The sequence below is a fragment of the Quercus suber genome, unplaced genomic scaffold (assembly GCF_002906115.3).
Source record: "Quercus suber isolate HL8 unplaced genomic scaffold, Cork oak 2.0 scaffold_4, whole genome shotgun sequence".
In the NCBI taxonomy this organism is placed as follows: domain Eukaryota; kingdom Viridiplantae; phylum Streptophyta; class Magnoliopsida; order Fagales; family Fagaceae; genus Quercus; species Quercus suber.
In genome coordinates, this window is record NW_027069470.1 from 3,402,241 (window position 1) to 3,425,619 (window position 23,379).

General features: G+C 35.1%; 1 protein-coding gene across 4 annotated transcripts; it reads right to left on the reverse strand.

Moving 5' to 3' along the window:
* Positions 1-256: 256 nt before the first annotated feature.
* LOC112036617 (anaphase-promoting complex subunit 6) lies at positions 257-22,401 on the reverse strand. 4 transcript variants are annotated; one of them, XM_024069453.2, is made up of 17 exons: positions 21,780-22,401; positions 20,919-21,140; positions 20,754-20,827; positions 20,632-20,671; positions 20,511-20,556; positions 20,299-20,378; positions 20,010-20,191; positions 19,796-19,921; positions 19,351-19,425; positions 15,281-15,406; positions 12,221-12,290; positions 10,102-10,184; positions 9,099-9,149; positions 8,105-8,218; positions 5,426-5,525; positions 1,029-1,064; positions 257-545 (listed from the first exon to the last, which is right to left on the reverse strand). In XM_024069453.2, the coding sequence occupies exons 2-17, from the start codon at positions 20,994-20,996 to the stop codon at positions 423-425; spliced, it is 1,404 nt and encodes a 467-aa protein (XP_023925221.1). In that variant the 5' UTR covers positions 20,997-21,140; positions 21,780-22,401; the 3' UTR covers positions 257-422. The 4 variants fall into 4 exon arrangements, with proteins under 4 accessions (XP_023925221.1, XP_023925219.1, XP_065627398.1 ...); XM_024069451.2 differs by lacking the exon at positions 21,780-22,401 and having other exon boundaries at positions 20,919-21,483; XM_065771326.1 differs by lacking the exons at positions 15,281-15,406; positions 21,780-22,401 and having other exon boundaries at positions 20,919-21,487.
* Positions 22,402-23,379: the final 978 nt, after the last annotated feature.

Below are 23,379 nucleotides of genomic sequence, written 5' to 3' on the forward strand. Positions count from 1 at the left end.
TACAAGACTAAAATGAACAAAAGTAAAACTTAGAAGGACTAAAATCACAATGACAAAGCTTAAAAGGGTATAATTAACATTTCTGCCTAAATCTTTCATAATTAGTACATGATTCATGTTATCTTAACTCTTCAATAAATACAAGTAATTCATCTTAAATGCTGGCCATCAATAAAACGATTCATGTGTATTTGAATTAGCTTTTTGTTTATTTCCTGTAAAAAATGACTAAAAAAGCTTTTATAAGATAATAAGCTTATACCAAACGCACTAAAAACCTCAATAAAACCAAGTCGGTCAAATACATATTGCCTAATGTTTGATACATATATTTCACATTAAAAATCACAAAAATTAACCTGTTTTGGTATTATAGTTATTAATTACACATACATTAAATCAAATCTAGAAGAATATAAGCTTCAAACAAAAACCTCACTTCGTCGAAATTCAATTTTGGGGTCTACACCACGGCGGCATTCGTCTACAAGAGCTACACTTAACATTTCAGTGCAAAACTGATCATCCGGTTTCAGCCATAGAGCCTGATACAGTAACAAGAACAATGGGAACAATTTCAAACCAGTGAAGCAAAACCAAACAAATAATTAACAAGATGCAGACTTCTCAGTGCACTCCTTTTAAGATATTATAGTTAATGATATCATATCAAGCAATCCAACAATTATTGAGTACTTCTTAAAAATATTCTTAGAATAAATTTTATAATATTGTTACAGAACTAAAGGTAGATAACCACGCTTATGCATGAAAACATATATATAATTGGACCAGCACAATACATGGTATAACAAAATTTCTAAGTTTTCAATGACAAACATCCAATCCTTCATCCCATTTGTATGATGGCTCTCAACCTTTCTTACGGTCCCATTAAAAATCAAATCCATTAAATAAACACCAGCTAAATCAAAATGGCAACAATTTTGAGGGTAAATAACAATAGTGCAATAAAGTTCATCATGCCTTAAATGAAAGATCACTCAAGTAAATCGGTGATTCCTCACCTTGTGATAGTATGTAATTGCTGCAGTAAAGTCATCCTGCACATATGAAAAAGGAAGAGAACCAGTAATATCAACATTAGACTGATTATCACAATTATCAGAGTTAAAAATGCAAATGTGTTTGAAATCTTCCCGTGCTTAGAGACAAGTACAAATATTACTTTTCAAGCAGGTATACAGAAGTTTATTCATTTTATATCAAAAGAAATATGGACCTGCCCCAAGATTCAAACATGCCTGACTGGAAAATTGTTGTCATTTTTAACCAGAAAAATGTATCATGCACTAATTTAAAAGCAGTAAGCCAATCAAATCATCAATGACACATTTAGTGGCTATCCTCCGGTTATTATTTTTTTGATAGGTGAGCTATCCTCCAATTATTCAACTCACAAAAAACAATACTGGTTCTTATTGATTAAGAAAACATACCAAGTTACTAAAAAGTTTGATCACATTTCAACATTTCAAAAATGATAAAGTTTGGCTAACTTAATTGTAGCCTAAGACTACAACTCCCACTAAAAAATTACTATATATTTTGATAACTACATATTTTGAAAATCTAATCATTAAATTTTTTTTTTAGTTCTTAATACACTATGTCAATTAGATATTATTTCATAAAAGCACTCTCTCTAACCTTCCCCCCCCCCCCCAAACACCACCCGCTTTTCTCCCACACAAAAAATAAAAAAATAAAAATAACTGAAGACAGAATTTTTTAAGCAGTCATGGAAGATTTATTTGTTACAATTATGCAAATTTGTTTATTGAAAATTTATTCTATGGGGCCCACATGTGAAACCCAAATGAGGTGAAAGTTATGTGGCTTTAAGGGAATAGTTATGTGTCCTAGGGTTAACAGTTTTTCATGGGTTTTATTTATTAAATTTTATGGTCAATTTTGCATTCATAGGCAAAATTGTAATATCTGCAATTCCTGCAAATTAAAAGTAGAGTCTAGATTTTTCTATGAGATCATATAAGTATTTTAGGTTTTATTTTATGAGTCCAAGTTAGTCTTCTATTAGCTTATAGTTTATTAGTCAAACTAAAAGCCCTAATACTACTACTAATGAATGCTGATAAATGCTTAGATAGTAGGTTGAAGAATGGTATTCCTAGTGTTATAATAAAGCTGGACATTGAGAAAGTTTATGATCATGTGAAACTGGAATACATTATTTTACCTTATGGAAAGGATGGGCTTTGGGGCAAGGTGGAGTAGGTGGATTAAGGCGTGCATCTCTACAATTAAATTCTCAGTTCTGGTTAATGGATCTCCTGTAGGTTTTTTTTGTAGTTCTCGTGGTCTTCGCTAAGGGGATCCTTTGTCTCCACTTTTATTTCTTATGATTATAGAAGTGTTGAGTAAACTGTTGAAGAGGACAGAAAATGGTGGTTTTCTTTGTGGATTTAAAGCGGGGGTCCCATAGACATGGGGGTATCCATATTTCTCACCTTCTTTTTGCTGATAATACTATATTGTTTTGTGATGCTTCTAGAGAACAGTTATTATACGTGCGGATGGTGCTAATCTTCTTTGAAGCTATTACAGGCCTGAAAGTTAATGTAGGCAAAAGTGAGATTGTTCCTGTTGTCGATGTTGGGGATTTGAATAGTTTGGCTCATATCCTTTGCTGCAAGGTGGGCACTCTTCCTATGAGATATTTGGGCATGCCTCTTGGGGCACACTATAAGGATTCATCAATTTGGAATCCTATTATTGAAAAGATGGAGAAATGACTGGCTGGATGGAAAAGACTGTATTTGTCGAAAGGAGATAGGCTTATTTTGTTAAAAAGTACCCTATCAAGTCTTCCCACCTACTTTTTATCATTGTTTACTATCCCTCAGGCTGTGGCTACAAGAATTGAAAGAATTCAGAGGAATTTCCTTTGGGGAGCCTCAGAGGATATTTTTAAATATCCTTTAGTTTCTTGGGATAAGGTATGCTTGCCAGTTGAATGTGGTGGTTTGGGAATCCAGAGAGTTGGGCTGTTTAACAAGGCTTTGCTTGGGAAGTGGTTGTGGCGGTTTGGGAAAGAAAATCATAGATTATGGCTTCAGGTTATAGCAGACAAATATGGAGAGGCAAGAGGAGGCTAGTGCACTAGAGGGGTAAGAGGTGCTCACGAGTGTGGGATGTGGAGGAGTTTTAAAAAAGGAGCACAGAAGTTCTTTAGCCAGATTTTGTATAATGTGGGGGAGGGTAGCTGTGTTAGTTTTTGGCATGACCCATGGTGTGGGCCTACTCCTTTGAAGGAATTCTTCCCTTCCATGTATGTTTGTTCTGTTTTTAAAGAAGCATGGGTCTCTGACTTGGTTGTATCAAATTCAGAAGGAGGTAGGAGCTGGAATTTATTGTTCCGTCATGGTCCTCAGGATTGGCAGGCAACCACTGTCTACTCATTCTTTGAGTTTATTTATTCTTCTATGCCGAGAGGTAAGGGAGATGATCAGCTGGTCTGGAGATTGACTACATCTGGTGTTTTTGATGTGCGATCTTTTTATAAGATATTATCTAGTCCTACCACTGATGCCTTTCTTTGGAAGTGTATATGGCGTGCTAAGGTGCCTAAATGGGTGTCTTTCTTCTTATGGACAGTAGCTAATGATAGGATACTCACCATTGACAACCTTATTAAGAAAGGTCAGTTTTTGGTTAATAGGTGTTGCTTGTGTTGTTGTGATGGGGAATCAATGGACTACCTTCTTCTTCATTGTAAGTTCTCTCATGCCTTATGGTGTGAAGTTTTTGCAATGTTTGGGATTCAATGGGTAATGCCAAGGTCAATGAAATCTTTTTTCTTTATTTGGAGAAATTGGTTTGGAAAGCATCTTTCAATCATTTGGAATATGGTCCGAGCATGTTTAATGTGGTTAGTTTGGTAGGAACGTAATGCCCGCATTTTTGAAGACAATGTGAGAACTTTGGAACATCTAAAATGTTTACTTTTTCGTACTCTATTTCTTTGGGCTCGTATTTGGGGGTGTACGAATTGTACTGCTGTAGCTGATTTTTTGGTTTCTATTTCTTTTAGCTCTTGATCTTCTTGTATTTGTTTCTTTGTTCAAAGTGTTCACCATCATGAACATGATGTTCAATTTTTTTCAATAGAAGTCTTATTACCTATCAAAAAAAAAAAAAAAACCTAATACTACCGTTGCAAGAAATAGTCCATAGATATATTTGTGCTCATTTTACTCTAAGGTGTATTCATGGGCAAAATTGTAATCTCCAATTTTTAAAAAATATACATATATTTTTGATAGGTTTAACATCCAAAATTATAATACCTGTAATTCCTACAAAGTAAGAGTACTTTGATATTTTAGTTCAGTCTCGAATTTTCTATGAGATCCCAAGTATTTTAGGTTTTAGTTTATGAGTCCAAGTTAGTCCTTTTATTAGCTTAGTTTATGTGTATATATATATATATATTGGGTGTTTGAGTGTTGGGGCACGTTAGTCTTATTATTTTATCTCTTCCCTTCTCTTTTTTGTCGTACTTTTCATACAATCCCTAAACACCATAAAATTCTCTCTTTTCCTTCCTTAAAACCTAAAATCAAGCCCTTTCTTTCACATATCAAACCCCTTGAAACCCCACATACTTTCTTATACTAAATAGCCATCAATTAACCTTCTAATTCCTAACACAACCCCAAAAGCCTTTCTTCAACAATTCGAAACCCTACATCCAAAAATTCTCCTAACCCTAAACCCACTGCAACCACACAACGGACAAATTCTCCAATTTATCCTAAGAGGAGGAAATTTTCACAAAGATAATAGAATTGCATTTGCATTTGGTATTTTTCAGAAATTATAAATTGATAATGACTTCTAATCCTGACAATAATTGATTATTGGTTCCCAATAATAAGTCAGTGTTTAGGAAAAGGCAAAAAGGGAAATTTTGTTTTTGTCTTAGTTTTTTTTTTTGCAAATAATCTAACTTTTATTTCTATTTTTTGGAAACAAACTAACTTTTAGCTTTTTGTCACACATTTAACATCAAAGTTGCCAAAAACTGCGGGGTACCCAAAAAGATCCTAAGTCATCATATTTGAAGGGAAGTCATGATCAACCATGTAATTTTACAGTAAGGAGCAACCCAAGCTCCTCATTCAAATCATTTTACCTGCATTCCTGAAACCATTTTAACTCATGTAGGAACTCAAATAAAAAAAGTACAACACGTGCAGGTGTGGGGTACACACTCTAGTCAGGTCATGTGCAGAAGTTCAACCAGAAAGCAGTCGTTCCCTCAAGTTGCATTCAAAAACACACTGCTACAACCGAGCACTTATTTCTAGAGGTAGGCAGAGGACATTCTAATGAAGACAATGGAAACAGACATATAAGAGCATTGGAAAACCATAGATACCTGCAAATGATAAGTGTATGCAAGACCTGCGTAAGTGCTCACACTTCTTGTTGATAACGCAAGTGCTTTCTCATAATGTGAAATTGCTTCATGGTACATCCTGAGACATGTTAGGTTTCTATGATAAGTACTAGCATAATCATATCCACCTTAAAATTGCATAAAACCCAAGGCAACACAACAAGGAAGACTTTTTTTTTTTTTTTAAATGAGACATGAAAACGTAAATCAGTAAGAGAACAAGGTGTTTGTTTCAGCATAGAGGATGTGAAACTCACCTAAATAAGGACACAATAAAAGCAGTAAAAATACAAAATCTATAAGCAACAGAAAGATACTAACATCTCCAGGTAAAAACCAACTACTTGTCAAAATCCTTCACTAGTGAATGTCTTCTAGTGAGCTCCAAGCTAGTGACAACACAGACTATTTATATACCAGTCAGACTGCTTGACAGCTTAATTGGAAGACCCTTTCCTGCCCATGCCTAGCCTGCAACCCACCAACCAAAAAGATAAAACTGCCCAAGACAATACGCAGCTGCCATAACTTTTAACTCCACACCTAACCAAGCAGCACCACTGCATCCCCAGTAACAGAACACCATAACAGCACTATCACCAGCTCACACCCACAGCCTTTGCAGCCACCACACCAGCAACACAGATACCAGCCACCCCTCTAACCCACCAAACCAAATACCAATGTGCCACAAAAACAAAGCACATTAACATCCCCCACCACCATTACCACTTTCATGTGCAAACAAAAAACACATTTAGCACCTCCATGTACCCCATTCATGATGAACATCACACTAACTACTCATTTGATTTGGGATGATATTTTAGGATTCCCAAAAATTCTCTCAAGATTCCCAAATATTCCCATGTTTGATTGCAAATAGCTCAAAGGAATCCAAATGCTTATGGGCATCTAAATTCCCATCAAACCTCAATTTGGTGGGAATGTAGATTCCCTTTTTAAAAAGTTTCCACATTCTCATGGCTTGCAAAAGTTCTATTTTTTTTTTTAAGTGACAATTATACTTGTAATTTAATGACCTTTGACTAACAAAAGTAGAAAAGTTTCTTTTTTTCCTAATCAAACATCTATCTCCTTAATTTTGTGCTTATGGTTAGGTCATGAGACTAAAAGTACAAGTGGAGGGCTTTATCCTCCATGTAGTGGGTTGGAGTAAACTTTTTACAATAATTATTATCTTCTTGTATTTTTTTTTTTTTTTCTGTTATGCGTTATTTGGAAAGTTGGGCTATTATGTTAAGAGGTTGAATTAATTCACAACTCACATTATTTTTCTTATTAGTTATTTGCTATAGACATGGTGTTCACAATTGATACAAACCCATAAGTAGAACTCACCCTTGAAAACCGACTTGCAAGGGACAAGTGCTCAAAAGCTTATATACACATGGTTAAGCTTACACTTAAGCCACATGGTGGCTCCATTCACCTATCAATTATTCAATGACTTAGTAAGACATTTTAATCTAGCCTCTAGGTCATCCCTTCCGCGATTCAACCACAAAGCTGCAACTCATTTGATCTCATACTGAACAAGCTACGTTTGATTACTCGACATGGTGATTAGCTTTAATACCAAATAATACAAATTCATAAGTAGAACTCACCCTTGAAAACCGGCTTGGAAGGGCAGGGTGCCCAAGAGCTTATATACTCATGATTAAGCTTATACTTAAGCCATGTGGAACATTAGAATCATAACAATAATCCTACGGATATTTTGGGAAGAACAAATAATTCATATGGATTCCGAAGAACAAACCAAACATAGACTATCACATTCCCGAAATTCTAATTAAACCAAACGTGGGCATAGTTATATTCTGGGGGATCTAGGTTCTCATGCATCACATTACCAAGAATCTGGATTCCAAAGGCATAATATTAGACTCCCTAAACCAAATGCTAAGTAGAGAAAAAATATGCATCCACTTATCATAATGGACCTTTAAATGAGATACTATGTTTTATTTTTTATTATGTAACTTAATATCATGAATGTTTTAAGCAATCTTGGCTCCTTCCATAGGATCAAGGTAAGATATTGCCAGCAACGTTCAAAATGCCATCCTAAGTGACATCAGCAATATGCGAAACATCAATAAATAGTTATCTAATACAATTATAATGCCCCTTTTTTTTTTTTTTGGTTTTTTTTTGGTGGGGGGGTGGGGGTGGTTTTGTGTGGTTTGTTAAGTTTTGGCCCTAAGGGGAATAATCTAATACAATTATAATGCCCCTTTTTTTTTTTTTTGGTTTTTTTTTGGTGGGGGGGTGGGGGTGGTTTTGTGTGGTTTGTTAAGTTTTGGCCCTAAGGGAAATTGTATAAGGGGCAGGAGGAACATTATTTGTTAATATACTATGAAAAAAGGTCAGTGTATGAAATGCGCCTACAAGTGCAATATTGTTCTCTTAAACTGTCAGAATAATTTCAGCCATAACAGGTAAAGAGGCAACAAGACAATGAAAGATAATTGACTACAGAAGTACTACATTACATAGTCGTCTATGTTTCCTTTGTAATACCACAATAAAAAAGAATCAGACAAAGTTATCTTCAAGTTTCAAGAAGGTGATTAGCAAAAAAAATTCCAGGAAGTAAAAACAGCCCCAAGAGCCATTTTAGAGACGTACTTTAACTTTCGGTATGCATGAGCAAGATTAACCACGGTTGGTTCCCATAATTCACTTAAAGGGGATGGAATATGAGCCAAAGTCTTCTCGAACCACAACGCAGCTTTATTATACCTGAACCAAAATACAAAAAATTGCTAGTCAAAATTACTCAACAATATAACAGAATTTTATTCAAGAGAGATCAACCTTTCTTGCGCCTGATTTATCACATTTAAGTTTTCAGAACAGGCTCTCCGTACAGGCCAAAATGGGTTTAATTGATCAATTCTCAAGAAACATTCATCTCTTAAGCCTGCATTTTCTGCATCAGGCTTAATTGATTAGTGTTTTTGATTAATTTTGAAGAGAGAAGGGACTTAGGAATTGGGATAATTGAGATTGGTACTTGGAGGTCAATTTTATCAATAAAGTGTCAAGCCGTCAACTATTGCTAGTTTTGAGGCTTGCACAAATCAGAACGTTTATATACGTGCTATTTTTGGATGAAGAAGTATCATATCAAGTGTGGGCTGTCTTGCTTCAGTATCAATCATCTTATGAATTGGGTACAAAGTTAAATCTACTCTCAAAGACAGCTTCATTATCTTCACATCTTTTCCGCGTTCTTTTTTGGAGTAATCTAGATGAATTTATACCATGCATTTGTAGTGCTTATAGTTATCTTAAGAGAAAAGCCTTTCAAGTTTATGCTTCATGTTCTTGCAGTCTTTTCCTCTTCAAAAAGGATAATTCAATTCTAAAGGAGAAGGAGAAAAGAGTTAAGCCCCACTTTCATAGGAACAAAACCTCAAACTACCGACAATATGAGAGTGATGACAAAGCAATCAACTACCAGCAATAGTTACACATGCCTAGTGGGTCTTCAACCCATGACCTCACCCTCCATCCCATTATTATGGGAGGAGAAAGTACCAGTTAAGCTATAACTCAATGATAAATCAAGTACAAGCAAATTACACTTAGAGCCATCATCAATGAGAAAAAGAACTACCCTTTGGCCAAAGAGCTCTGGCTCCAATGACACTTCCTTGCATGTAATTTGCTAACCAGTAAAAATAATTATACAGAATCAGTTAAATCCACAAAACAAAACAAAAAAGCATTAAAGTCGCATAACTTTCAATTGTCACATCTCTATTCTAGTGGTAAATTAATTAATCAAGATCAGGAACATAACTAAGTTTGCAAAATTTTCATCATTTAAGTCATCCAGTATCGAGAAGCTCATAACTAGTTAGTAGTTCACACTTCACATACTAACAAAGTGGAAGAATTTTATATGTAAAGTAAATTTGAATTTTGAATTTAAGAAAAGAGTATTTTTTTAACTTCTGCAGAATTTCACAAAATTCTACAAAGTGAATACTTAAACCTGGTAAAACCTTACATCAAGCCTTACTGATAAACTTCAAGAACTTCTACAAACTTGAAAACAATTAACAGACCTCCGAAGTTAGATGTTTATCTATGCCATTTGTCAAACTTTAAAAGTAGAAATTTCACAGGCAGAAAAGGTTTATTAGAAAATTGGTTAAATGTTTAAATTCACCATTTCCTAACAACTTAAGCTTTGGGGATCAATTGGTAATTTATCTTTTATTTTCATTTATTTATTTATTTATTTATTTTATTACGAGGAACCCCCTCAAGGTTTGGGCCAGTGGGACCACCCTTGAGGGGCAAACCTCAGATTCCTACACACCCCCACTGAGCAGGCATCAGGTAAATCACGAAATGCCTCAGGTAGGAGTCAAACCAGAGTCACTCCCTCACTGCTGAGGCACCCCGGGTGTGGGTGGGGGTGTGTAGGCATCCGGGCTTTGTGTATTTACCATCTTGTATATCTAAAAGTCAAACTTCTATAGTTTTATGTACTTACCATCTTGTATATAATAGAAGCTTTAAACACAAAACACTAACTCTAAGAAAATACATCTCATAAGAATATTACGCATAACACGGGCATAATATTTCATGAGGCCAAAAATCCTTACTCTTTCATATGATAAGCGACAACACCAAGTTCATTATAGACAAGTGGATCTGAAGGGCATATTGTCTTTGCCTGCATGAAAAACTAAAGAAAAATAGGTCTATCAAATTTTTGAAAGTTTGATATAAAATCATGAAGAGGTCAATAGAGAAGCCACCAAGCTACTTAAAAAATAAAAATCAATAGAGTTAGATGATTAAAACATTAATAACAAGGAACTAGTAAGGCTAGATTATGTTCCCAAACAATCCACCGGTGTCTCCTCTTTATAACCTAACTATAGGTTTCACCGTTTTAGTATTCCTTAATGACTTAATAGAGAATGATACAATTCTCTTCATTTACAAGCAAGGGTTACACATCAATTTCGCACACTCCAAATCCTAACCAGAAACAAATCAAAGACCGTTATAATTATAATGCTCTCAATTAAAAGGGAGAATGAGGTTGTGGATATTAAGCAGAAAGGTGTTCAGACAAGGTTTATTCAGGATATTCCAGTTGGTAGGAATATGATAAGGGGGTATTTTGCCAATTGGAAATTTTAAAAATCCAATTTTCTAAAATCTAAATTATTACTCAGTTGTCTACAGGGTTTGTTAATTCACATCCTTGTTAAAAATTTTGAATGTAGAAGTCTTCAAGAAATACAAAATTCTTGTAAAACGTATGCACTTGTTTTACAAATTTTAATTTTCTAAAAGTGCTTATTCTTTTTTCATTAAATCAGTTAGGATTAGGAGTCCTATATTGGGTAGCAAACCAGCCAACAGGAGAAAAATGAACTTTCTATATAAGAAAAATGAGTGTGGAAAATATGGGAATGTTAAGATGGACATGTAGCAAACTAGGAAAGAGATGATAAGAAACACAGTTATCGTGAGGAGGGGAAATGAACCAATTGAAGATAAAATGAGGGAGAGTATTTTTAGATTGTTTGGACATTCGTAACAGATACAAATGAACCAATCCAAAAGAGAGATTATGAAAATGCAGAAGGAACAAAATGGCCAAAAATGACATTGATAGAAATTATAAAGAAAGACATGATTATCAAATAATTAACAATTGATATGGCCCTAGATAGGGCTAAGTGGCAAAAAAGGACCAACATAATCAACCTTTGATAGTTGGGAATAAGGTTAAGTTGAGTTGAAGTACCTCTTTAAAATAAATAAACCAAAATAAAACACTATCTAGCCTGTAATGGTTACTTCCAGTTTATTTAGGTAGAGTTCCTTTTGCTCATAAGATAAGTTGTAAAATATTTGCATAAAGTTATGATATAAAAGTCCACGAGGGCAACATCAATGGTGTAAAACATGTCTCTTTCACTTACCAAAAATATATATTTGCCTTCTTTCTTCTTTTATAAGTAAAATAATTTTATTAGGAAAAAAGGTAGCAATTAGAATACACGCATTCCAAACTACACAGAAAGACAAATATTATCTTCTTTATTGGTTTTGTTTCATATCTTACTTTTTCTAGAAGTTTTTATACAATTAGAACTCGTAACTTAAAAACTTGGTTAAATTGAAAAACAAAGTCCGATAAAAAAAGTTTGGGGTCATGTATTTCATGCCAATTTTTGTATCCTCTATGCCAATAACCTCTATTATTTCATAAGCATTACTATCTAACAAAATCAAGAAAAAATGTGTTCAATTTGTGATTTTATATCATGCTTCAAGAAAAAATGTGTTCAATTTGTGATTTTATATCATGCTTCAAGATACATACAAATTGAACATGATATGATATTATTTCATACAAGCATGATATGATTAGCTTCATACTTTTTCTTCTCTTAGGATAGATTTTATATAATTGAACACATGTATGTATCTGCAAAGACGATGTAACAAATAATTCAGTCTTTTTTTGGAGAACTAAAAACACCATGACTTTCAACCCTATACACTCACTACTTAACAAAGAAGTCTACCAACATCATCTTAGAAAATAAGTATGAAGCTTGTGTCAAACTTAAACAGCAATATCTACAATACAAGTTCAGAAAGTACTCTTCCACTAACAGAACACAGGATGAATTCACATTCTTGAAAAACCAAAACCGAAAATGTCAATTTGCCAATGTATGCAAGAGGGTGAGTAACCTGCTCTGCAAGCTTAAAGCTGTGGGTTCGCATATATTCCATCCCAATGTATAAAGTTGGTAAATGGCACCTGGAATAAGTGAATATCAAGATTTAACCTGTAAAGTAACAATTTATAAATAAAAGCAGATGTCCTCGATGCATCACTTTAGTAAAAATGAACTGAACACTAGGCATATGCACCACCATGAAAATAATCACATATTTGTTACACAATTTTGATTAAGACAAAGAGACAACTTTATGCGGCAATAATGCTAATAGGGGTGCATCTTGGGAAAAATTTTCAAGACCAACCTGAAGTTCCTGAACCCAACCCAGACTTTGGGCAAGCTAGGGTTGCACATGGTAGTCACTTAGGCGCCCAGGCAAGGAGAGGCACTCGCCTTTAGAGTCCAGGTGAGCAAGGTGAGCACCTTAAACCATGTTCAAGGCATTGAGGAAAGAGGCTCACTTATATTCAACAGCAATGAGCCATTGAGAAATAGTGGCAGTTACAAATTTTGGTATTAAAAAAAATGTGGCAAACACATACTCTAAATGAAGTTAGTGGGGGATGAGCTTGCAATCACAACCCCCTTAAAGTCAAACCAAAAAAAAATTACGCTATAACAAATTACTAACAAAACAGAGACTTGTGGCCACTAGCAAGACCATGAGTTTAAATTCCATCTTGAAATTGGAATTCAGCCTGTTATCCCATCTAGGAGTGAGGTTTGGCCATTAGAAGATTGTTGGTTTATGGCGTAGGATGATTGCTGCCAAGTACGGAATTTCCCCAGGTGGTTGGCGAACAAATCTTGTGGATGGAACATATGGTGTGAGCCTATATAAGTATATTAGTAAGGGATGGGAAAAGTTTGCCAGTTAAGTGAAATATGAGATAGGAGCAGGGGATAGAATTCAATTTTGGCATGATAGATGGTGGGGAGATTCACCTTAAGGATCATTATCCAAAACTTTCCTAATTGCTAGAGATGAATAGGCTAAGGTGGCTGACTATTTGAATTTTATCAGATGGAAGACTTCATTGGCATCCAATATTTATCCAAGATGTGCATGCTTGGGAATTGGGATACTTGAATTCATTCCTGAATGAGTTATACTTTGTTTGGTTACATCAATTCCAGGAGAATAGGATGACTTGGATTCTGTCCAAAGCTCAAGGGTTCAAAGGTAAGTACATTTTATCATGGGGGATTCGTTGTTCCCTTGGCGAGCTGTTTGGAGAGTTAAATCCCCTCCTCAGGTTGCATTCTTCATGCAGATGATAGTGAAAGGCAAGATTATCACAACAATCTACAGAAGTGGGTTATTGTTATCCCAGATTGGTTTAGTATGTGTCACTCTAATGGAGAGACAATTGACCATTTATTTCAACATTGCCAGATAGCTTGAGAACACTGGAGTCTATTGCAGTGCCTGGGTGATGTCTTGACGGGTGTCGGACTTGCTGCTGAGTTGGACTGGTCTGTATGTTAAAAAGGGCCAGTTGCCTATCTGAAGAGTGACTCCTAGTTTAATGCGGACACTTTGGAGAGAAAGGAACTCACGCGTCTTTGAATATAAAGAACGATGGATCAGATTAAGTCACAGCTGGTTGGCATGTTATTCACTTGGAATCATGCTTTCTTGCAATCCCATGAGTGTTACCCAGATTTGATATCCTATCTAGATTGCCTGTGTCTTTGTTAATTAGGCATTTTTTTTTTATCATCAACAAAATTTTCTTTACTCTCTCTCTCTCACAAACAGCTCCCCTCATTCTTTATTTCCTCACTCTCTATCCAGCAACTATACTCCTCCCTTTTTTGTTTATTTCTTTCCCCTTTCTCTCTCTCACTCTCACCTCTCAGGCAGCTCTATTCCATCTCTTCCCCCCCCCCCCCCCCCCCCCACCCCCCCCCCCCCCTCCTTTTCTGTAATACCTCTTTATTTCCTCATCAATTTAGAACTTTTTTTTAATATTTTAAATTTTCAATCATGTAGTCTTTTTGGCTTTAGCTTTGATAGTTCTTTTCTTTTTTTTTCTGTTTTTTTATACAAGTTTGTTGTAAAAACCTATTGTTAGATTAATTATTTATAGAAGCTTGTTGTAGAACCTATTGTTAGATTATTAATTTATATTAACTGGTTGTAGAACTTATTGTTAAATTATTTATTTACAAAAGCTTGTTGCAAAACTTATAATTAGATTAATTAATAGAGCCTGAACTGAGTAAAGCCTATGTTCAAATCAATTAATAGACCTAACCTATCAAAAAAAATTAATAGACCTAATTTCTACATGCAACACAGGTCAGACTATCAGAGACACTTAATTATAATAGTTCAATACATTAGATAAATAAAATTTAAAATCTATATCCATAGAAACTATATTTAGAATTGGCATCTCGCTTCAATTGGGCTAGCACCTTTTTGGCGCCTCACTCCCTAGGCCATACAAGGCCTTGGCACCTTAAGGTCACCTTTAACCTTCGACTATCTTGAGCATATCCCTATAAGGTATTAATCCTTTGCTGTAGAAAAAAAAAATCATTCTTCTTGTTGACAATAACTTGTAGATAAGACGTGAAACTCCTGTTGCTATTATAATGTTCAACCCAAAAGATCCAGGTAACAAAATTCTAGACATGGCTATGTTAAATACCTTTTATTGGCAAGTTACACAAGCACTCAATGAATCTTGAACCCCACAACTTCACCTTTACTTTGCTCTCACAAGGAAGGAGTATCATTTGAGCAAAGCTCATTACTGTGGCAATGTTAAAGGCGCGTACATACGGACAATAACCCTATTTACTTAACCAAGATGAGAAAAGTTTTAAAAAGAGGAAAAATTTTCAAACTATTATGGTCAAATTTCAACTCAACAAAAATAGAAATTTTAGAGAATAAGAAAAACAAAAGTTATGAGCATGTTAAACAAAGAGTCAAGCAAGGTCAAAAAAAATTTATAATACAAATATGTTCTCTTCAATATACAGCCAAGTGGCTGAAAAAAATATTTCAATAATATTTCACTAAAAAGAAGAGCCCAGTGGAACAACACAATACCCTGGAAATAAGCGAGCAGCAGTGCGATATACCGACATTGCTTGATCACCCTCTTCTCGAGCAGCATATGCATTTCCATAACCTATCCAAGCAGGCGGAAATGTTCCATCTAAATTTGTAGCCTTGCTGTGGATTACACCAAAGCCAATGAGAATTTTTTTTTCCTTTATCAGTAAAAAATAAAGCCAATGAGATTTCAGTTTGATTCACAATAATGTAAAGTTAATTGAATTAGTTAAGAGACATGAATACAAGAAAGATTTATATAATGACTTAAAGAAAGAAACAAAGCACTCATCGCTTCATTCTTTTTATTTTTTTAGGAGTATACAATGGACACTCACCAGACAACAAAGAATTAAGCAAAATACAATCTGTCTAGATATGCCAGAATATCTAATTCTGATCCAGCAGCAGAAGAATATACATGCTGTCAGTGCCACTCAAAGAAAATAAGAAAACCCAACAACTGAGATTTGAGTTGAATAATCGAGCGTTCGTGTCAATCAAAATTTTGCAGGTTCCTTTCCCTCCAAATAATCCACATCAGGCACAGAGGAATAGCCCCCAAATACTAGTATGTCTTCTAAGAACACAGTCCATTCCAACTAATGGTTAAATCTGGAACCCTCCTAAGCATCACCCAACTAATTCCCATGAGTGTCAGAATTGAAAGCCCATAACTCACCCGTAACAGCACAATGCAAAAACAGGTGATCTATATCCTCCCCATCAGATTCACACGTAATACATCAGTTGGGAATCACCACACTCCTCCTGAGATTATCTGTAGCTAAAATCTTCCCTTTCTCAGTGGACCATACAAAGAAACCAACACTAGGAGCTACTCTAACCCACCATACCTCTTTCCAAGGGGGGGAAAAAAACAATCCCCTCCACTCAAAATTATGCAGTAGGAATACTCAGAAAAACCTTGAGATTTAGATGGAGTCCAAACCAACCTGTCTTCCTGTAAAAGACATACCTTGGCAGAATACATTTCTGGCAAGAAGGAATCCCTAGATTCTAGCCCCCAATCACAAAGAGGCCGAATGCAGGTGGGATTCCACTGGGGCCACCCATTGGACAAACCCAAATAACCTGCAACAGTGTCATCTCTATTCTTGGCAGTTGCAAAAAGTTCCAGGAATCTTATCTTTAAAAGACCCATCTCCCCGCCATTTTTTTTTTTTGATAGGTAATAGAACTTTTATTCAAAAATGCCGAGCATCATGTTCACAATGGTGAACATTCTGATCAAGAAAAAATACAGCACGTTCAAAAACTTAATCTAATAGAGTGTAAGAATTCAGAAATGGAAATACAATTTGTAAAACCCCCAGACACGCACCCACTGAAACAAAGTACCGAAGAGGAGAGCTTTTAAAAGATCTAAGGTTCTCTCACTGTCTTCAAAGACGCGTATATTACGTTCCGTCCAAACCAGCCACATTAAACATGCCAGGACCATCTCCCCATCATCTATCCAGCCAAAAACTAATCTTATGACCTGTCCCCACATCATAAGCTATGCTCTTGGAAAAATCAGACCACCCTTTGCTTATATATCTCCACAAGCTAACCCCATTATTGCCTCCCACCTTTTCTGTACACCAGCCCCCCCGTAGCAATGCCATATTTAATCCCAATCACTTCCCACTAAAGAGAGCCAGTTTCTATCCCGAATCGTCACAACCATTTACTTAATAAGACCTGGTTGAACACCATCAGTTTTTTTATGCCCAAACCACCCAATAGAATGGGTTGGCAAATAACCTCCCAATTAACCAAGTGGAATTTATATTCATTCCCCAAACCACCCCAAAGGAAGTTCCTTTGAATTTTTTTCCTTTCTATTTGCAACCAAACAAGGAAGTGGGAAAAGAGACATAAAATAAGTAGGGAGACTAGAGAGCATACTTTTAATTAGAGTGAGCCTACCACTCTAATTTTTCAACTTGCAAGCATTTTTCAATCCTTTCCAAAATTCCATCCCAAATAGCCTTACATATGAAATGAGCTTCTAATAGTAACCCCAAATATTCAGTGGTATGGCAGAAATTTTACACCCCAAATTTTGAGCTAACTCTTCCATATGAGGTACATCCCCACCAGGGACTATCTTGGACTTTCCCAGATTAATCTCAAGTCAGAAACAGCTTCAAAAAGCAATAAGGTACAATAAATTTACAAAATAATTAAAAAATTATAATCAACTCAAATAAAGAATCACTGAGATTCCCAAAGCATTTAGTGCTTCTGTAATAATTTCAAAAAGATGATCACCTATAACGTGAGAAGAAAAATAAAAAGAGCAGACACCAGATCACATTTAGGCAGGACCAAGCCCCAAACTTGGGGAAGCCAAGAGAATCTGACCTATAAATAATATCCATTAATAGATGTCTGAAATTTTTTTGAGCTCAAACACATTGTAAAAATAAATAAATCCATGTGTTTGGAGAAAAATAACAAACACAAACCTACTTAAAAGCAAGGAAGCACAGACACTAACATGACACTAGACACAAGGACACGGAAGTTCTCAAGATACGGCGGGGACACGGCAATTAAATAATTTTATATATTTTAGGGCATAATTTATTACTAACTTAGTATGAATCAAATTTTTTTGGTAGTAATTTTATCTACAAATAATTCAACTTCAAAATTAAATAAATAAATACAACTAAATGACAACTTTTAACTAACATATTTTATTTTTAGTAGAAAATTGACCATAAAGTACTACTAAATAATAATTTTTAACAATTAATCAAAGAATGATTAAAAGTAAAAATTTTAATCAGATCACAATTTATTGGCAAATAACAATCTTAAATACTTAACCAAAACTCTCATACTTTATAATAATTTTAAAAAGTATATTAAAACCCCTTGTCTTCATAGATATGAGATAATACTCAGTATTTAGCAAAAAAAGAGAGTACTCTGAACACTATAGAAAAAAAAAATTCAAAAGCATCAGAGAACAGAACAGGGGCAGGTAGGCAATAGAGTTTAGATAAACAATGAATTGGGTTTACTGAGGAGCAATCAGCAACAGAGCTTGGAGAAATCAAAAGGGTCGCTGATCTGATGCTAATAATGACCAATGGCAATATTGGGTCGCTGCTCTGACATTGACAAAGCAAAGATGGTCAACAGCGCAATGCAGAGAAAGAAAGAGAGAGAACTGAGTGTGAGAGTGAGAAAGAGAGAAATTTGTTTGAAGCCTTTGTTCTACTAATCAACAATGGTTATTGTGGTAGGGAAGTAAACACTGATTTTTTTTTTTTTTCATTTTTAATTTTGTTGTCAGTCGTGTTGAGTGCATCACAACTGTGTCGATGCCATGTCCCACTTAAATTTTTTTTTTTTTTTTTTTTTAAGGACACTCTACAAACACACAGCCATTTTTGCCATGACTGTGCTTCCTAGCTTAAAAGACCACAGAGATTTTAAAAACAAAAAGCCTATGAATGAGCTCTGCTTCAAATAGAACTTCTTCCACAAAGAATGGGTAGAGGGTGAGGTCATGGATTCCAAACTCATTGGGTGCCTGTCTCACTTAGCAATTTATTAATAATAAAAAATAATGCGACAAATGATTGAAGTCATGAAGTTAAACCAACCATGATCAAGCGATTTGACTAGGCAAAAAACAAGACCATTAACGTAGGATTTGAAGCATTATAACAGAGGTATCAACAAACCAACACCCTTTTTTTTATAAGTTACATGTGCACTCAATGGATCTTAAACTCGAGACCCCACCTAAGACTTATAAGAGGAGGTGCCAGTTGAGTTAGGGCTCATTGGGCACAAATCAACACCAATATTGCAACTGAAAATTTGTTATAGCCTACTTGCTAGGGCAGAGAACATAAAAATCTACTAACTAAAAGGTAATAAACTAAGAATATCAAGCTTCACACTTGTGTTCCAATTCATAGACAACAAAAAAAAAAAAACCCAACAAATTATAGTTGAAACACTTAGCAGAGGTAAGGCAGCTCAAAAGTATGATAATTTTAATTGGGATTCTATTAATAACATCTGAGGTATACCTGAAATAACGGTGTGATTGATCGTATTTCTTGATACAATAGTAGTAGCAGCCAACAGCAAACCATGATAAAGCCCTAAAAAGAGAAAAAATCTGATTAGTAATCAACTTAAAGCACTAAAGGCCATATAATTCCAAGGAATATCTAGAATCTATATACCAATAGCAACAAAGTTGAAAACACAAGATTGTATGCATCTATTTTCTTTTCTTTAATTTGAGGGAAAGGGGCAATGGGAGGGGGAAAGTTGGAAAGATATATCCAAAACTATTTGTCAGCTCTTTATTATACATTACCATTCTATCTGGACAGCCCTAACCTTGATGGTAAGCAAAACATCTCATGATGAGTTGTCGTTGAATTTTAAAAAAATAAAATAAAATTCAAAACATAACAAGAAGGTAAAAAACAATAAGAACAATTGAATAATGAAAGTCCCTCTTACTTTTGAGGATAGTCCTTCACTAAATTGCATGCCATAAGATAGAGCTCATTTGAATTTCCAAGCTCCATAGCAGCTACTAAATGCACCAAGGTACTTTTCAGATGGAAAGGGTCTTTTTCAAGCAGTCTGTAACACAATTGCTAAAGGCTAAGGTCAAATAGAGACATCTTAGTAATACATCGTGGGTGTAGATGGAAAACAGCAGCCAACTTACACGGAAGTCAGTTCAAAACATTTTTGATATTCGCCACATTGATGGTAGTATTCGGCTTTACAGGCCAAAAGATCTGTGTTTGTTTTTAGAGTTTGTGTGATGGATGAATCAGAAGAGTCACTAATACAACTTTCTTTTTCAAGTTCTCTGAATTTGGCTTCTACAACACTTTCTTTGTCATGCTAGGTAACAAAAGAAATAGAACCAATGAGTAAACAAGCACAAGAAATCAATGGAATTTAGTTTAGGTCTGACATATTTTGCATTTGGTTTATTAACTTAAATTTACCTTCTTTGTTAAACACGAGTAAAATGATGAGAGCCATCCATCTTCGGGACCAAATTGCAGTGATGAGAGTAGAGTTGCTTCTGAAATTCAGCAGCAACTTGAAAAGTTAAAATGAAAAAGATATCACCGTATAACGAAAGTAGGCGGGCATTGATGAGGTCTTTTTGTTTGTCTTAGATAACTGAGTCAAAGAAAAACAAAGTGGCACTCACCTTCATCGCAGGTTAGCATGTGCTTTTCAATAAGACACTCTAAAGCCTGACCATGGGAATAGCATCAACACAGACAAGAGTATAATAATAATAATAACAATAAGGATAAAGATGTATGTACCTCGTAACATAAAGGATCAGCTTTGACAGCAGCTATGTACCTTTTTTTTTTTTTTAATCAGAAATTATAACAATTATAAATAAATAAATAAAAGCAAATAATTGGAGGAAAATGAAACTAACCAGAGACGAGCCTGGGCACGGTTTTCGAGAGCTTCATATGCCTTAGCGCGAAGAAAGCAAATAGCGGAAGATATCTGTTGATGGAGGATGGAGAGGAGAAATACGAATTTTATTATTATATAAAAAAATGATTAGAAGAAAGAGTAAATAAAGATAAAGAAAAACATTGATTTCAGCAGCGGCAGCGTCTTTATCCAAGTAGATGAGAGAGGTATTGGTGTGGTGGTGAGGGAGGTTGAGCATAGAGAGGCATTGGTCCCAGTCGTTGAGTTCCTCCAGACATTTAGCAGCGAGGTATCGAAAGCGGAGATCGGTGAGGACGATCTTTGAGGCGTTGAGGAGATGGAAGGCGCGCCGGAAGTGGCGGCCAAGGAATAGAGCTTGGGCCTGCATGTAGATGTCAGCAGGGTCATTGGTCAAGGCGGCCACTTTGTCTGCGAAGAATATGGCGGAGGAGTAGAGGTGCTTGCTCACGCAGTCCCGTACTACTCCCCTAAGCTTCTCTATTTCTTCCTCTCTCATTTCCCTTTACACCCTAGGGTTTTCCTAATCCTCTCTGTGTCTGTGACTGCCTTTTTCTTTTCTTTTTTCACTTTTAGGTTTTAATTTTAAAGGGAAATCAGAAATGGGCGGGAGGTTTTAGATACGTGACACACCATCTAAGCGATTCCAAACAACCCTTTAACACTTTTCGGTGCTTAAACACCGGCAAAAAAAAAAAAAAAATGTTTGCTAAGAGTGATTATTTAATGACCTGTTTAAATGGAGGAAAGAAAGCGGAGGGTAGAATAAAGTAGGCTAAAAATGAGCTAATTTTATGTTAAATCTACTCTACTCTATTCTCCTTAATCCAAACATACCCTAAGAGTGTTTAAATCACAATTCTCAATTTAAAGTGTTTAAATATTGTACTTATCAACAACAAAAAATACTGTATTTAAAGAACTCATTCATACTAGTTTTTAGTTTTCAAGAAATATTGTCTAATGACAATTTTGTAAATAAGTTAAAAACTATGAGACTCACCTGAAAAGACCAAACGTAATAGCCTCCTTTCTCTCTCTTCTCTCTTCAATTTGTGAAATCTTCACACTCCTCTCTCCCTCTCACTGGCTTCTTTTTTCTCTTTCTCTCACCTACTTTGCTTTCTCTTTCACATAGACACAAATTCAGCTCTCTCTCTTCACTTGGATCTTTTCTCATTCAGCTCTTCTCTCTCGTCGTTCCTTGGTGCACCGCCGATGGTTTTAGCTGTTGGTCTCAACCTTATCTCTCTCTCTCTCTCTCCTCTTGTCTCTTCATGATTGCCAACACTATCGATGATGTCAAAGCCAAGATCTCCCTATCCTTTTTTTTCTTCTCTGTCTTTTTGGTATGGGTTGGTGAATTTTATTTTGTGGTATGGATTTGATTTGATTCCATGGTGGATTTGATTTTGTGGCATGAGTTTGACCTGATTTCTTGTGTTGATTTTTTTTTTTTTTTTTTTGATAAGCTAGGGAGGTGGATTTATAATATTTTGGGTGGATTTGATTTTGTGGATGGTTGGTTTAGATATTTGAACAACCCCTTTGCTAGGATTTCTATGTAAAGGATTGCACAAAAGAGGAGAGATATGAAGAAAAGAGAGAGATGAAGAAGAGTAGAGAAAGACTACAAAGTTAATGGTAATAAGCGGGAATTTCTTTTTCATGAAATAAAATAATAGTAAATGTACTGTACATACTCTTTAAAAAAAAAAAAAAAAACACATACACATACCAAACACACAACTAAATTTTTTTCACATTTTAAGATATGTTATTTAAAACATGGTACTAAACACATTTTTTGCATTACGAGTATTTTAAATATGTGTTTTCACAACACTTTTTAAACCATAGTTTTCACATCATTTTGAGCAACAATACTTGAAACCGCTATTTCACTTCAAAATGCAGAGTTTTCAAAATACAATTTCACTATTTCAAAATTATAACTAAATTCTTGTTTACTTGGATGTGATCCATGTAGCTAATGTCATATTTAAGCAACCACCTAATAAATTGAAATTTAACTCTAGTTAAAATAAAATCTAACCAATTTACCTCCCAAAACTCAAAATAAATTTCAAATTTCAAAATAAAGTTTCAAACCCATTATTTTAGCTCATCAAAGTTCTCTCTCTCTCTCTCTCTCTCTCTCTCTCTCTCTCTCTCTCTCTCTCTCTCTCTCCTAAAACAAAAACTTTCATTCTCTCTCTTATATTGAAAAGTTTCAAACCCATTATTTTAGCTCATCAAAGTTCTCTCTCTCTCTCTCTCTCTCTCTCTCTCTCTCTCTCTCTCTCTCTCTCTCTCTCCTAAAACAAAAACTTTCATTCTCTCTCTTAGATTGAAATCCAAGAATTCTAAATACTATGTGGACGCCCCGCTTCATTTCCTCGAAAGGAAATCTCCTTGAAGAGAGAATCTCTTTATTTCTGGATGCCACCGCACATTGGATCCTTGGCGATGTGACTCGTGTGTGATTGTGTATCTAGAGTGGGGTGTGTGTGTATGTAAGTCCCTTTTCTTATTTTTATTTTAGGAGTCACTACCAATCATTGGCTTTGTATTAAGTATGATTGGTCACTTAGATGTCTAGT